The sequence below is a fragment of the Magnolia sinica genome, chromosome 18, assembly GCF_029962835.1.
Source record: "Magnolia sinica isolate HGM2019 chromosome 18, MsV1, whole genome shotgun sequence".
NCBI classification, from domain to species: domain Eukaryota; kingdom Viridiplantae; phylum Streptophyta; class Magnoliopsida; order Magnoliales; family Magnoliaceae; genus Magnolia; species Magnolia sinica.
Genome location: NC_080590.1, coordinates 24703154 through 24720339, shown reverse-complemented (window position 1 = coordinate 24720339; position 17186 = coordinate 24703154). Strand labels below are relative to the sequence as shown.

The 17186-nt window shown below is 41.4% G+C and overlaps 1 protein-coding gene across 1 annotated transcript; it reads right to left on the bottom strand.

Moving 5' to 3' along the window:
* Positions 1-466: 466 nt before the first annotated feature.
* Positions 467-2132, bottom strand: LOC131233381 (heavy metal-associated isoprenylated plant protein 30-like). The gene is made up of 3 exons (XM_058230073.1): positions 1922-2132; positions 1371-1446; positions 467-1148 (listed from the first exon to the last, which is right to left on the bottom strand). Exons 1-3 carry the CDS (start codon positions 2048-2050, stop codon positions 832-834), a joined length of 522 nt encoding a protein of 173 aa, XP_058086056.1. The 5' UTR covers positions 2051-2132; the 3' UTR covers positions 467-831.
* Between the last annotated feature and the right edge of the window lie 15054 nt (positions 2133-17186).

Genomic DNA, 17186 nt, shown 5'->3' with positions numbered 1-17186 from the left:
TATTTTCCTGTATTGTGGTCCACATGAGATATATATCAGCTTAAGGTTTGGGATCGTCCCATAAAATGATCTGTTAAAACGGATAGACGGAGTGGATTTAAGGAAAATACATCAAAGTGAGCTCCACAGTCAGGGTCCACCAACATCAGTGGATCCGGTACCCCGCGCCCGCTATCACGTGTCACCCCATGAGGACCATCTTCTTTTCATTGTCACAAAAGAGATAAGTTCCGACACTGACTCTTCAAAGATGATCCTGACCTTTGATTTTAAAGTCAGAAGTAGTCATTAAAAAATTCTTTTCAGTCCATCAACTTGTTATCATCACCAAGATTCTTAAACTGGACCGTTCCGATTATCAGACCATCTCAGCATGTGGGCCCCAGTAGATTAGCGGCACATGATACTGAGCCGCGACATAAGTCCTGAGCAAGACGAACACATCCAATAAAATTCAAAGACGAGATACCAAATGTCACGATTTTACAGAAAGTAACAACTACACCCCACAACTGCAACACATCACTCCCTGTACATCTCCACCAAATTCCTAACCCTTTCCCTCCCATTTTCTACGTGATATAGATTCATCAACCGTACACGTGGCACACACCCACATCAATCCAATCCGTCCTAATCCCAAGGCCCACCGCTTAGCCCTAAAATCACTCCAATCATTCAATCCAAACCGTCCATTTAACTAGTTCGGTGGGCCCTCAACATAAACATGTATGCCACGTCTGCGTAGAACGAGTCATGACCATTGAGAAAATGGCAGCGACCGAAAAGACACGACATTACATGATGATGATGATGATAGTAGTAGGTAGGTCACATGACAGAGCATGCGTTAACGTTATCATCATTGAACATGTTGCTGACCTTATCATCACCTCTATAAGGGACAGGAATATTTCCATGTTTGTCCCCGTTGTATCCATGCCTCCAGTAGTTGTAGCTGTCCCTATAGTCATCTTCGTCTTTGAAGTAGTTAGCTGATGACGTGAAGTACAAGGGTACATCTGGGTTTGGCCAGAACTCTGCCTTCTTCCCGCTCCTTCTCACTGCCTTCAGCACCTTGTTTCTATCCACGTACCCCGTCACCGTCACCTTCTCTAGCGGTAGGTTCACCTCCACCGAATCAATTCCTGCCACGTCTCATGTAAGCATAAATGTCACACGTGTTAATTCCTACAAATCATGTGGTCCATCACGATCATCAGATGCTCCTAACTATCACGTATTGGATGAATTAGAATCATCTGATTAGTGTGAGTCTTGAGCTATGATCCATCCATTGTGGGTCCAATAAGTTGGACGGTCTGGATGGGACGTGTAAGTATCAGAAAAGCGTGTGATGGTATACATACCTCTCAGTTTCATTATGGCATTTTTTACCACCCTTTCACAGCCGGTGCAGCACATCCGTACTTTGAGCTCTACTGTCTGAGGAAAGAGGTATAAACGTATGTAAATCCATTCCAAATGGGTTTATGGTGTTATTTTTACATGAGCTAGGAAAAAATCCTTTTTTTTTTCCCCTATTATTCTTACATGGTCTTTTTTTCTCTGTGAAATACAAATATACAATGGAAAAGAAGCATGGTGTGGCCCACCAAGCCATGGAAAAAAATAATTTATAGAAACTAATTCTGGAAAATGGGTTTTTTTCCATTTTGATTGATTTCATTAGTTTTCATGTGTTATTAGAGTTTATATAAGAGGCAACCGAAAATCCAAGCGGTAGAAAGATAGGCTATGGTAATAATAATAATATTTCAATAGAGGATATATGTCGTTTTTCTCTCTTTTTTCTGCCTTCATTAAGTAATATTTGGAGCTGAATGAGATACTTCAGACTAAAGAAAAAGAAAAAGAATAAAAATAAATAAATAAAAACATGGGTATGGTGAAAGCGAACCTGCAAAGAAAGAGGGCGGCCTTTGGGCATTTTGTGGTGATTTTGGTGGTGGTGGTTTAGATAGCGAAAGGAATAGTAGTCTATGGTAGAAAGGAAAGAGTCCAATGTTCTCTCTAGTGCTGTAGACATGGCTAAGGAGGGTTGGATTTAAAAGAAGTTGGTGGCGGTGGGAGGAAGACAAGTAGATGAGTTTTTGAAGATATTCCTTTTAAAGCATCTCTCTTCCTTTGGGTGTTATAATCTCATTTTGTAATATATTCCAATGTTCCCTACACACTTCTAGTGTTGTTTTTGTTTTCTTGGGTGTGGGTCATCTATTCTCTCTCTCTCTCTCTCTCTCTCTCTCTCTCTCTCTCTTCCTCTTGCATAAATTACACCCTTCAGACAGGGAATGGTATCTCTCTGACCCAATTATCATGCTTGGTACGTGGGAGAAGATTCGGTCAAACCGGGTAAACACCGTGTTCCCTCTGGCCGTCACTGTGGGGCCCACCTTGATGTATGTGTTGTATATCCACGCGGTCCATTTTTTTTCCGGCTCATGCTGGGCCATGGATCCAAAAATGAAATAGACCCGAATATCAAGTGGACCACATCACAAGAAATAGTGCTGATTGACCATTAAAAACTTATTGTAGGCCACAAAAGACGTGGATGAAGGGAAATCAAAAATGTCATCGAGGTCCCGTTTTTAATGGTCAGTCACCACTGTTTCATGTGGTGTGGTCCACCTGGGATTTGGGTCATCTTCTTTTTTCGGTCCATGCACTATCATGAACTGGAAAAACAGATGTACGGCATGGATATACCACATATACATCAAGATGGGCTCCATGGTCACAGCCAGATGGAACTCGGCTTTACCGAATCCACGCCTCATCTCACTCCCTAGTTTGTACTTGGGCGCCCATGGTTTTCTTGATCCAGACAGTTGATCAGAAGTGGCCTATGGAGGATGGACCATCCACAGTGGACCCAACCACATCAACCATCCAGATTACTGAACCATGAGTCCACTCGAACTTCCTACACATACCCTCTAACTATGGGTTATATGTTCCTGTACAACTGGGTCCATGGTTTTGTGGTCGGGAGAGCTGATCAAATGACCGCAGCAAGTATAGACAGTGCCACAAAAGTCTCCCAGATGTGAAGATCCTAGCCATCCAATCTTTGGCCTGTATTCTGTGTGGACCATTGTTGCATTTCATTATTTAATCTTCTATTTCTAGACCACCAACAACAAAGGGATATGTTTGTCTCCACAATATTTCTCGATTTATGGTCCATTGACGTGTCTGGCCCACCACTTAATTGGGTGATCAAAGATCAAACAATCCTTCCAAGCTAAGGTAGCTGACGCACGAGGGAATATAAATTATAATAGAAAAAGGAGGAAATTAGAGAAAGAGGAGTTGATGTAAAGGGAAGACAATATTCTTAAAAATCTCCTTCTTCCTTTTCTTCTACCCCTTGAAAAACGTTACACATCCGCCTTCTATTCTCTCAGCAAAGTTATTCCCGGAACACAATGAGTAAGGCTTTCCAGACATGTTGCTATTATTTTCTAGAGGAAAGCGAACCTTTGGATTCTTTTCTACTTAAAAATAGAGTTTAAAAATCCCAGCTCACTTGGGTTTTGGATGCTTTAAAGTACCAATAGAGTACAACCCATTAGTATACTTTAGCACGCGTGCACACACACAAGTCTCCACCACGAGCCTTTCTCTATGGGGAACAAAGGCAGGTTGCTGACATTGTTTTGGCCAGATATATCTAAAAGTAACGTGCACATTCCTTATTGAGAAGATAAAGAAAGAGGTGCATATTGGGTAATGGCCCACCTCGACGGAGCTCCCTCCATTCTTGATGTGATAGAATCATATTGAATGACAGATAGTTGTTATAAATGGAATTCACACGAATCATATTCGAAATTTTGTTCATTAAAGAACAGCCTTAATGAGGCTTTATCTTTGACACTGGCTTGCGGTCCTATCAAATTTCATCACATCAAGGGTGGAAGAAGCTGGGCCCAGGCAAAGGCAATATCAGCATTCATGAAGAAAATACCCAAGTTAGGTTTTGGTTGGTGGGTGAAGCAATTAATAAAGGCCTTTGCTATATGACTCCTCTTAGGGTTTTTTGTAATTGTATTAGTTGGTTTTGCTTATTCTTAACTTGGAAAGTGGACCACCTGGTTTTTCAATAGTAATTTGTTGTTGAGTTTTCATTTGGACCTTAGATTTAGGATTCTTCCCTAAATAAGGGTTGTTTGATATGTTGGAAATTGGATGTATATGATGATATGGTACAGCTGGATGCACGAGCATATGGTTTAGCCAAATGCAGCAGGATGATTTACCCAACTGGATTGTCCATCTAGTGGGCCATATCATGGTTGGCTATGATCTTTATTTTATTTTTAAAAAAAAATTACACTTATTAGACAATCCAACCTATCACATTTTTTTCATTTCTCTGTTGATAGAACTTCCAAGTACTTTTGAAGGCCACTGACTAGAGGGATAGGATCATCCAATCTCTGTCTATTCTAAACCATTTTCATCCACTGAAGAAGTGACATGTCTGGTGGTCTCAAAATATAATGAGTTTTAGGGAAAGCTGACCTTTTTTGGCTTTATCATACAGAACCACCTATATATTTTTCGGCCTATATTTTGTATGAGTTCTTGATTTTGCCACTTTCTTTTTAAGTGAACTAATCTTCTTTTTTCTTTTTCTTTTAAGGATGACCCACTTGATAAATGTTCAGATCTATGACACTGGGCCATTCAGACCATATTTGGCAGATCTTGGCCCCACCTGTCAGGATCTATGACACGTGTCTACTCAACAAGTGTTTGAGACATTCTTAGTTGACTCTCTTTATATGTGCTTCTCTCTCAGAGTGAGTTCAGTGTGGAGAGACAGTAGCTCGGATCGCCTGCCTCATAGCTTCAAATCCACGGCAGAAGAGGAGAAAAACTGAGAAAAAGAAGAGAATCGGATAGATGTAGAATAAGGAGATGAAAAGAAGGCCAGCAAGCATCTCAGATCAAATTCTCGAAATGTACAAGTCCATGCATCTTATTCTGATTTTCACAATCTTCTGCTTTCACCTTCTCTTACCTGCTCACTCACGATACTTATCAAAACGGGAAAGAAACCAATGGCTGAGATCGATTCTTGCGTTCTTTCAATCAATGGGATTTCTCCTTGCAAAGTGAAAATCAAGACCGTTCTGTACAATATCAATGGTCTAGATCACTGTACCCTGGGACCATGGTGCAAAAATCATACGGTGAATGTCCAACATAATTTCAAAGGTTTGGATTACTGGAAATGTAGGCTTCATTCATTCAAAATTGAATTTGGATCGTGCTACAGAATATGAACGGTCTGGATCACTTTAGGTCAATGGGTGCAAAATTCACAGAGCATATCCCAATAATTCCAATGGTCTCGATCATTGTAAACGTAGCACCGTGCATGCAAAGTGAAAATGGACCGTATTGCATAATATCAACGGTCTGGATCGTTGTTTCATTGACACATGGGTACAAAATTAACATCTAGCGCATCCACCATAATATCAACTGTCTAAATTAATCGAAAGGTGGGCCCCATCCGTGCAAAGTGAAATCCATCCGTCTCAATGATGTACGCAGAGCCTGTGCAACAAACAAAAAAAAAAAAAAAAAAAAAAAAAAATCTGTGGGGTCCGCTACTGACGCTGTCAGTACGCAATCCGCGTCCCCTTTCCACCACCAACTTATGGTAGCTAGGACATAATCCGAAAACTAAGGCTGATTCAAAATTCAAGTGGGCCACACCACATGGAACTGTGGGATGGGTTACTCACCGTTGAAAGCTTCCTGGCCCATAGAAATTTTTGTTTTGCGGGTCTCCCGGCAACTGCTGTACGAAATTCCTAGCCAAAGGTATCCCCGCCTTCTTATATGGGGCCCGCCACCATGCAATATTCTGGTGGATCATGGCAACAACCTCATACCGACATTATTCTTATATAATATGCTTATCACCACATTATTTCCATTTAAATTAAAATGATAGCAGAGATTCCATCCTAAGTAGCCACAACATTTTTCATTCTTCCATCTCATTCTGAACACGTGGCACACATGGATCAGATCAAAACCACCCATTCTGTGATTCCATTAGTGATTAGGCCATGGTCCAAAAATCGCCGTTGGCAATATACATATCAAACCCAGCAACGGCTCATATTATGTGAGAAAAGGTCTATTCATTAGATGGTTGAGATATATAATCAAAGAAAATTTCGGTTAAGGGTCAATCGATGGGTGAGTCCACATAATGTGTGGTTCAGATCATCATACACATGTAATGTGTGTTTGATACGCAATCTGGAGGCACGAAAATGCCATGCCCACGCAGGTAATTTGTATTTAAAAAAAAAAAAAAAAAATCTCTTTGGAATGGTACTGTTCTTTAAATGGCCCATACTGGTATGTATCTCGTTATGTGCATTGAGCGTGGAGAGGAATGTCGGGTACCCCAATCTCCCTCCTCCAAGGGCGTGGGCGGGACTTCCGGCGCATGATTCAAATGAAGTTCCCACGCATCTTGAAAATCCCATTTCAAATTGTGATAGCATTACCGTCCTTGGGATGTAGTAGATCGATGCGCACACCGAAATTGGGCCGTTGGTGTATGTATGGATCGGCCGAAAGTGAGTACGGCGCAGTTCATTTTTCCAGTTTCACTTTATGGGTTCATGATGGTGAGATAAGTTTAAAGTACGTATCGATGCGCCGGGCCTATCGTGATGTGTCCATGTCATCTAATCAGTTCATTAGGTGTGTTTCCTTTTTTTTCTCCTTAGATCCCAAAAATTAGGTCCATCCAAAATTCAGGTGGGCCACACCATGTAAAACTATGCCTAAAACATTTAAAATCACATGTTGTAGACCACCTGAGTTTTGGAATGGCTAGACTACCGGAGTTATCCATTCCATTGGACATGAGACCATGGGACCCACTTGTGGGCAATCACTAGTAAGTGAGTCCCATGAAGATTTAAATGATGAGATAAGAAAAAGATAGGATAATTTTTGGTTTAATCTGAACTCAGATCATTTTCTCTCGGGAAAATCATATAAAAAAACAATGATAATAGAAAGAGAAAATTGAGTGATTAATATTGTCCATCTAGATTGTCCCTTAAATAATGTAAGCCGTACATTGTAGTTTGAGATCATTTATACAATAGAATTAAATAGGTAATTAAACACATTTGTTCCAATAGTGATTAGGTGAACTGCTAGACCTAAACCATTTACCCTCGGTTTTGTGGATGTTCCATATCATGTAAACTGTTAGATCTTGAGGGTCCACTCTTTCACACATACTTTCACGTTCATTTTAGCCTGTTATATTTTATAAATGAATGAGATGACATACCAAACAGAATAGGCCTTTGCACTATACGAGAGGCTTTTTCACAACGAGCGCCCCCATTCAAATCACTTCCTATGTTGTGGTCCACCTGAGTTTCGTATCATACTAACTTCACTCCAAATTTTAGGTCACCCCCACCATGTTGTAGCCTACATGAGTTTTGGAATGTCCAAATTGTTGGGGTGTCTATTCATCTTGGTTGAGAGCATTTTACAAATGAATAAGATAACATTCCAAACACAGTAGACCCCTCAATCTGAGAGTCTTTTTATAATGAGTGCCCCATCTCAATTGTTCCCAATGTTGTGGTCCACTTGAATTTTGGATCGGCCCGACGGTCCCAACGAGTTAGGAGGCACAACACCAAATTCACGAATACTGACAGGATGTCATTAATACCTCATGGTGGGCCCCACACACAAAGCAAAGCTTCTTAGTTGATCTAGCCTGGACCACGGATTCCCAAATACCAATGCATGAAACATACTGAACAATACACCCAATTTTCTATAGATAAAAGTCCCAAAATCCCAAAAAATGGATTAAAATGTATTAATAAACATTTATAAATACATCTCCCTCAAAACCATGACTTATAACAGGTGTATCAGGAGGATATGCTCATATCATGGAGCACCCAAACCGACATGTCTCAGGTACATGTTGGTTTCTTACAATACTTCAGTCCTACTGAATTCCATGCTCCCTCGTACCAAAAATTCCAACTCTCGAATTTATAATATTTAGCCGTTTTCTTGGTCGAATGTGAGCCATTAATACTGTATTTTCTCACATAACCATATATTAACTGACCATATATTGAAGGTTAGCATTCTTCCTCAATGGAGATATTGTGGTGCAATGGCCATCCGCAATGGGTCCCATAACATCGACTGTTTGGAATTCCATTTACCGAACCATGGGCTAAACGATACAACCTTTCGGCCCGAGCATCTTGGAAAAGACTTAAAAATCTTAAATGTTCTACCTTTCCCCGAATATCTCCAATCTAATCATCCTTTTTACCCTTTGTTACCTTTCTTCATATAATATTAAAAAGAGCTTTGATAAGCCCACACACGTGCGCAATAAAGGTTATACACACACCACACATGTGTCAGCATATCACGTAGGTGTGACATCTAATCCATCCAGTATATTAGCCCAAGCCTTTTACATGTTTTTCCAATATTAAAATATGGTCCAAGACCCCAATATCGGGGATTCGTGGATGGGATAGAAATCTTCATACCGTACATCTGTTTTGGAAACTGTGGCCCACGTGAGCCTGTAGATCAACCTGATTCTTGATCTAGAGCATAAATATGATGGTGCTATTCTGATGGATGGATTGGATCTTGGAGCTATTGAGAGAAGCTGGAGAATATATGGTGTGTTTGCATGAGTTCTATTGTAGACACTTGCAGGCTTAGCTAAAATGGGTTAGGAATGGCATCACAAAACATGGCCTACAAAATACCATGGAAGCAAAAAAAGGTTCCTTTGTCTCCTAATAATGTTATTGAGTATGAGGTGCTCTGATGATGGGAATATAAGACCTCTTGATCACCAAAAATAGTTATGGTGTTTGGGGGAATAAACCCTTTTATCCACATTCCTCTCCCTTTGGAAAAACCTTACCAATATCTTTGTAATGGATGCTTAAGAGATCTATCTTGAAATTATTTAAGGAATAGCATTTATTCATTGATTCATTCCACTTTGTTTTACTTCATTTGGGTGTAGCTTCTATGCTAAGTATTCGGCTGTATTCTGTGGGCTTTTGCATATATGGTTTCATTGAGCTGGTTTTGATCTACTTAAACTTATTAAATTTAAAATAAAATTAAATTTTAATAAAAAATAAAAAAATAAATTAAAAAAAGGAAAGGAATCAAATGGTTATATTCCTGTGTTATATTTAAAACCCTAAAATCAAATCTCTAAGATAGAGAATTTTGTGAAATGGCTTCGTCGTTCAAGTAAATCGTGTTGAGTAGGTATTTGATGATACACATTAATACTAAACCATATAATGTAATCAATGGACAACCAGTGATTTGATTCAACATAAAGTGTGGCCCACATGATGAGTGGATTTGAAGATATATATTGGTGATCTCCATCTCCACAATGGGGCCTGCTTTTTGCATGGTTGGTGGTTTGTTGTTGGGAAATATAGGATGACATGACAAGGCATCATGTAGCAGCTGTAGGTAATTAGTTCTCCGCCCATTAATATAGAAGTGGATGCATTTTTGCAAGATGGGGTTAACGCAGAGCCAGGTTTTCAATGGTTCAGGTTGGGTTAGGGTCAGCCAAGGCCTGGCCCATCCATTTATATTGCATGCATGGTGTATGCGTATGTATACAAGGCTGTCAATGGACCTGGGTTGGGCCTAACCAATGCAACATTTTGAGTAGGCCTGGCCCAAAATCCTAGCCCAGAGCCCTTCTGTGGACAAAATTACATGTATGCCATGGCCTATCATCTTGTTTCAGTTCTAGTTGGGGGCATTGATCCATCTGCAGTTTGATGATGCAAACCAATGGTCTAGATCAACAAATCATGGACCCCACTCGTCATACCTATAAAACTCGGCATGAGTTGGAAAGCCCTGTGGAGGGGTCCCACACACAACTAGTTGGAAGATATTGGTAACATCTAAATAGCATATAATCTCATATGGAGCCGTTTGATTGGGGGCATTCTGATTCCTATGAGTCTCAATATTCAGTTGTATTTTGCGTTTGGGGCTGTTGGATATTCAAATATCATGGATCTCGATGTTTCAAAAAAACTAAAATACAAAGAAAAGAAAAACTAAGAATTTTGAATTTCCACTAAAAATTATCCACTTGAGAAGGACAGGCAATCAAAGGTTGGAAATATGTGATGTTTAGATCAATTTAACAAAGTGATTTTTTGAGAGTCTCATATCCAATTGAAGTATACTTTGGGGCATTCTGATTCCTATGAGTCTCAATATTCAGTTGTATTTTGCGTTTGGGGCTGTTGGATATTCAAATATCATGAACATCTCAATGTTTCAAAAAATCCAAAATACGAAGAAAAGAAAAACTAAGAATTTTGAATTTCCACTAAAAATTATCCACTTGAGAGGGACAGGCAATCAAAGGCTGGAAACATGTGATGTTTAGATCAATTTAACAAAGTGATTTTTTGAGAGTCTCATATCCAATTGAAGTATACTTTGCATTTGGGATTGTTGAATGTAAAATATTAGATATTGAAAATGACTCATGGGCATCGCAATATACTTCAAAAATAAGGAATTATAATGTCCAAAATGTGAAAAAGAAAAAGTATAAATTTTGGATTTCAACTAACAATTACCCATTTGAGAGGGACATGTAGCAAAGGTTGGAACCTCATGATGTTCAAAACCAATTGACCAAAGTGATTTTTTGAGTCTCGATATCCAGTTGAAGTGTACTTTGCATTTGGGGCGGTTGGATATTAGAATATCGAATATTCAAATGTCTAACAAGCAAGTCAATGATGTTGCGCAGCACGCCAACAACGCAGTGAGCCTAGATCCAATCTCAGGCTTCACCCATAAACGATAAACAGGAAGAAATATAAACTAGAAATAGATCAAAGTATTCAAATCAAACCACAAGATAAGATATACATGGAAAAACCTCAAACTAGGGTAAAAACAACGAATGCAAACTTCCACTATGAAGAACGAAGATTACAAAGCAATATACTAACCTCTCCCTTGGAAGCACATAGAAAACGCTTTGCCCACACCTTAGAATAATTTTTCCTTACTTTTTCTCTATATGAAAAACCCTAGGAACCCCTATTTATAGTTTAGGAAACTTCCCTTTCCGCATCCCAGTTGCGAAAGGACTTGCGACACGAAATCCACGCAAAATCGCGAAACGAATCTACGTAACCTCGACTGGTCGTGCAGCCTGCACGACCGGTCGAGAGGACCCCACGACCGATCGTGAATGGGCCACGACCGGTCGAACACCTCGGGATCAAAAAACAGTGCTCACTAGACTTTGAGTCTAGCCAGTTCATGACCGGTCGAGCCGGACCCTACGATCGGTCGAGCATGGCTCACGACCGGTCGAGGACGGTCCCAGATGTGGCTCCACATCTTAACAATCTCCCACTTGGAGACACATCACCTTAAACCTTCGTCTTCTTCATCCGGAGTGCATCACCTCCCTGTCTTCAAGCCTGAAGACCAATCAAAGCTGAACAGAGCTTCAGCTTCTCCCGTGTGACCGCCTTGGTCAGCATATCCGCAGGATTCTCACTTGTATGAATCTTCTCCAGAGCAATCGATCCATCTTCCAATAACGAACGTATGAAGTGATATCTGATGGCAATATGCTTGGTCCTTGAATGAAAGGCTGAATTCTTAGCCAAGTGTATTGCACTCTAACTGTCACTGTACATCTTGCAATCTGCTTGCTTCTTACCCAACTCTTCCATGAAACCTTGCATCCACACCATCTCCTTGCACGCTTCTGTAGCCGCAACATATTCTGCTTCCGTCGTATTGATAGATACTATCTTTTGTAACTGAGAGACCCAACTGACTGCAGCACTACCCAGAGTAAAGACATAACTGGTAGTGCTTCTTCTGTTGTTGATGTCTCCTGCCAAATCTGAATCTACATAACCGTGTAACTAGATTTTCAATCCACCATAGCACAGCCCTACATCCTTAGTACTTACCAGGTATCTAAGAATCCACTTCACAGCTTCCCAATGTTCCTTCCCGGGGTTGTTCATGAACCTGCTAACAACTCTCACTGCTTGAGCAATGTCTGGCCTCGTGCTCACCATAGCATACATGAGACTCCCAATAGCTGACGCATATGGGACTTTAGCCATGTAGTCCCGTTCCTCCTGTGTTTTTACACCTTACTCCTTAGATAGCTTGAAGTGGTTGGCTAATGGAGTGCTAACCGGCTTAGCACCTCCCACATTGAATCGATCAAGTACCTTGGCTATGTACTCTGCCTGTGACAAAACCAGTTTCTTGTTTTCCCTGTCACGCTTTATCCTCATGCCTAGGATTTATTTTGCAGCTCCTAAATCCTTCATGGCAAATTCTCTAGACAGTTGTCTTTTGAGATCTGAGATGTCCTTTATGCTTAAACCCGCCACAAGCATATCATCAACGTACAGAAGAAGGATGATGTATGACGTATCAAACTTCTTCAAATAGCAACAATGATCTGCATGACATCTCCTATAACCGTTTCCCGACATGAAACTGTCGAATTTCTTATACCACTGCCTCGGGGCCTGCTTTAAGCCATATAGACTCTTCTTCAGTCTGCATACTTTGTTCTCCTTTCCTGGTGCCATGTATTCTGTCGGCTGATGCATATATCTCTTCTTCAAGGTCCTCATGAAGAAATGTTGTCTTAACATCTAGCTGCTCTAGATGTAAGTCCTCTGTAGCCACTATACTCAAGACCATACGAATCGTAGATATTTTCACCACAGGTGAAAATATTTCAATGAAATCGATACCTGCCTTTTGTTGAAACCCTTTCACAACCAGTCTAGCCTTGTACCGTTTCGAACCATCGTGCTCCTCCTTCAATCTGTAAACCCACTTGTTATGAAGAGCTTTCTTACCCATAGGTAGGGTGACTAGCTCCCATGTACGATTGGACTCAAGAGAGTCCATCTCCTCATCCATGGCCTTCTCCCACTTAACCCGTGTATCTGTCTTTAATGCCTCTTCAAAACATTCTGGTTCACCATTATCTGTCAGCAGTAGATAATGTAAGGAGGGTGAGTATCGGACCGTGGGTCTCCTCTCCCGAGTAGACCTCCTCACAACCGGTGTATGCGGCTCTGCCTCATAATGCTCCTGTGCATGATCATCCTGTGGCGTTGTAACACCCGTGACATATAACTCTTCCATCTCTACGAATTCTTTCTCCTCAGCCTTATTTTCCTACATACTGTCCTTATGCACCACTTTTTCATTGAAAATTATATCCTTGCTTCTAATAATTTTCTTATTTTTTGCATCTCAAAACCTATAGCTAAAATCATATTGCCCGTAACCTATAAACGTGCACCTCCTGGACTTCGCATCCAGCTTGTTTCTGTACTCTGCATCAATGTGAACATTTGAAGTGCAACCGAACACTTTGAGATGTGTAAGGTTCACTTCTTTTCCAGTCCACGTTTCTTCTGGTAGCCCACCATCCAATGGTGCTGAGAGACTTCTATTGATGAAATATACGGCAGTATTCACAGCAATTGCCCAAAAGGTCTTGGGCAACCCTGCATGTAGCCTCATGCTCATGGCGCGCTTAAGGATGGTCCTGTTAATGCGCTCAGCCACACCATTTCACTGTGGTGTCCCTGGAATCATTTTCTGATGTTTGATTCCATTTGCTGCACAATACTCCTCAAATTTCTTATCACAATACTCTCCCCTATTATCAGATCTGAGACATTTTACTATTCTACCTGTTTTTTTTCTACCATAACTTTTCACTTCTTAAATACGTCAAATACATCAGATTTGTGCTTTAAGAAATAGACCCACAGTTTTCTACTAGCATCATCAATAAAGGAGATAAAATAACGTGAGCTACCAAGAGATGATACCTGTGCCGGTCCCCATACATCAGTGTGTACAAGTTCCAACAGATGCGCTTTTGGAGTGTGTCTTGTCTTCTTGAAACTTACCCTCTTCTTCTTGCCATATACGCAGTCCTCATAGAATTTCAAGTCTATAGACTTCAGCCCTGGTAGCTTCCCTTTTGACAATAGAACTTTCATCCCTTTCTCACTCATATGTCCTAACCTCTGATGTCATAACTGCCCATTCACTCCAGTTGATGTGACTGAGAGTGAACAATACGATCCTGAAGTCACGTATAAAGTACCTTCCTCGAGATATCACTAAGACACCTTTTGTGATCTTCCAGGAATCACTAGTGAATGTCGCCACATAACCGGTATCGGCCAATTGCCCTACTGAGATCAAGTTACATTTCAAACTCGGTACATGTTTGACATCCTTCAATTTCAAAACCGTTCTGTCTTTCTGATTGACATGTACGTCTCTTTTTCCAACAATACTACACGACTCATCATCACCCAGGTAGACTCTCCCAAAGTCACCTGACACATAATCACGCAGAACTTCCTTACATGAAGTGGCATGAAACGAAACAGTCGAGTCTATAACTCAAGACTCATTCCTCGCATCAAGAGACAAGATTAAGGCCTCTGTGTCACTCTCCTTAGATAGGTTTACTGAATCTTTCCCGCCTTGAGAGCTTCCTTCTTGTTTCTTGAGTGTCCTGTAATCATATTTCATATGCCCCTTCTTACCACAATGCCAACACCCGTCTTTGTCTTTCGGTCCCTTGGACTTCTTCCTCGGCTTAGAACGCCCGTGTTTATTGTCTCCTTTGTTCAGCGATCTTCCTCTTCCTTCAACATTTAGAGCATTCCTTGAATCCCTTGAAACTCCTGATGCCTTTCTTCTAGATTCTTCGCTGAGAATTAGATTGGCCACATTATCAAATTTCAACTTTATCGACCTTGAAGAATTGCCCATAGCAATCACCAAACCATCCCATCTGTCTGGTAAACTGAATAAGATCAATAACGCCCTTACCTCATCCTAAAAAACAATGCCAACGGATTCCAACTGGCTCGTGACTGTATTGAACTCGTTTAGATGTTCAGCCACACTCCCACCATCTGACATCTTCATGTTGAATAACTGTTTCATAAGATGAACTTTGTTGGATATTGAGGATTTTTCATACATGGTGACTAGAGCTTCCATTAATTCTTTTGTCGTTTTTACCTTCGATATATTGAAAGCGACGCTCTTAGATAAAGAGAGTCGGATCGTTCCTAAAGCGCCTTCCTATCCTGTAAAAACTATTCATCATCTGTCATCTTTTTTGGTTTCTTCTTTTTTCCTCCTAAAGGAATATAGAGGTCCTTCTGATACAGATAATTTTTCATCTGCATCTTCTAGAAGGTAAAGTTTGAACCATCAAACTTCTCAATTCTAGTTTTCCTTTCTTCCGTCATCGCTCCCAATATAATTAAACCAATGGCTCCGGTACCAGTTGTTGTGCAGCACGCCAATAACGCAGTGATGATAGATCCTGTAAGACCCGTATCCTAGCACATGTACTATTCCGTAGGCTTCGCCGGTCATCCCGGTTGAATTTCGGCGACTGCGATCGGTTATCGGTGTTTGCGCGCGACCCTGAGTCGTGTCCCGTATCTCCGAGTCAGCTCGACCCGAGACTTATACCAGTGCGACCGCGCCGTCGCCGCGGTTCCGACGCCGCGTCTCGCTCGCTGAGGCGATACCCATGCCAGGATATGTGGGCCTGCGTTCAGTTCGAGGAAAATGCCGCGCGTTGCAATCCTGAGAATCCATCACATCAATCCCATCAATCACATCAATCAAGTACACATCACTCCATCACTCACACCCATCCCCAAGTACAACCACCCCCCCTTAAAGTCAACTTTCTCCCTTACACAAGTACACCCCATCACCATCACTTCTCTCTCATCATCTCTCTCTCTCTCTCTCTCATTTTCCCAAGCATGGAATCGTCCATGGCATTCCATGGGAGAGAAACTAGTGTGGCCCCCTTCCTACCACCCAATCCAACCCTTGGATCATCATCTCAATCGTCGAAATTGTTCCCTTGGGGTTCTAGATTGCATAGGCGGAAGAAGGAATAGAAGATCAAAGGTGGGTGCTTCTCTCTCTCTCTCTCTCTCCTTCTTATATTTCTTTTTTTTTTCTTGTGTGATGTGTGGCCCACTTGGATGAACCCCACCTTGAGGTATTTTTATCTAAACCGTCCAAGTCATGTGGGCCCTACCTTATGGCGATGGAAACACACAAGTATCGATTTGATGTAAATCAGGTGGGCCTCATTCATGTGAGGACCCACTTTAATGAAATATGGTCACATTGACGTGAGACCCACCACTCTGTTATGCATGCCGTCCAGCGTCCAGGGACGCTGGACGTGAGGGTGGCTAACGTGAAGTGTGTCTTCTGGCATGGGCGTGTACTATCTATTTAAAAAAAAAATATGTTGCTTTGCTTTTAAAGTTCAGGGTGGGTCCCTCATACAGGCCCCACTTTGATGCATAGAACTAATCTACACCGTCCATCCCATTCTTTAGCCTATTTTAAGCGTTGAGCAGAAATTTGAGACCGATCTGATAATCAAGCGGGCCATACCATAGGAAATAGTGGTATTGCTGTTAAAATCTACCGTGATTCTTCTATGCATCAAAAATAGGTCCTATGTTGGTCTAATTAGGTTGATTTGGGGCCGTAGAACCCAATAGACGGGTTGGATTTTTCAAATTCAGGCCCTATATATGAAAAACCACAGGAAAAAAAAAAGAGATTTGGTAGCAGCGCTTGCTGCTGCCGCTGACACCAGCAGCGTCTCTGCCGAGCGGACGCCAGACGGGCAGGGACCACAGGTCCCAACCGTGGGTCCCACCATGATGTGTGTGAACATCAGAATCGTGCATTTGGCGGGTCTTCCTCCCGGCTATGGCCTACCCAAAAATCAGTCGTACACGGAACTTAGGTGGGCTATATCATCTAAAATCATGTGAAGACATGCCTAAAACATATAAAAATATTTGGTGGGGCCTACCTGAAATTTGGATGAGGCTGAAACTTGGTCTGGACCCTCAGCCAGGTGGGACACAGATAATGGGTGGACTGGATTAGTGAACTACACCACAGTGGGCTCCCTATCCATGTGACCCAATCAACAAGTTGGG

Coding starts and splice junctions, on each gene's coding strand:
- LOC131233381 (XM_058230073.1), bottom strand. CDS start 2,050: ATGTCTACAGCACTAGAGAGAACATTGGACTCTTTCCTTTCTACCATA. Junction 1,447..1,921: donor GCCGCCCTCTTTCTTTGCAG/GTTCGCTTTCAC, acceptor CTCTTTCCTCAG/ACAGTAGAGCTCAAAGTACG. Junction 1,149..1,370: donor TGCCATAATGAAACTGAGAG/GTATGTATACCA, acceptor GAGACGTGGCAG/GAATTGATTCGGTGGAGGTG.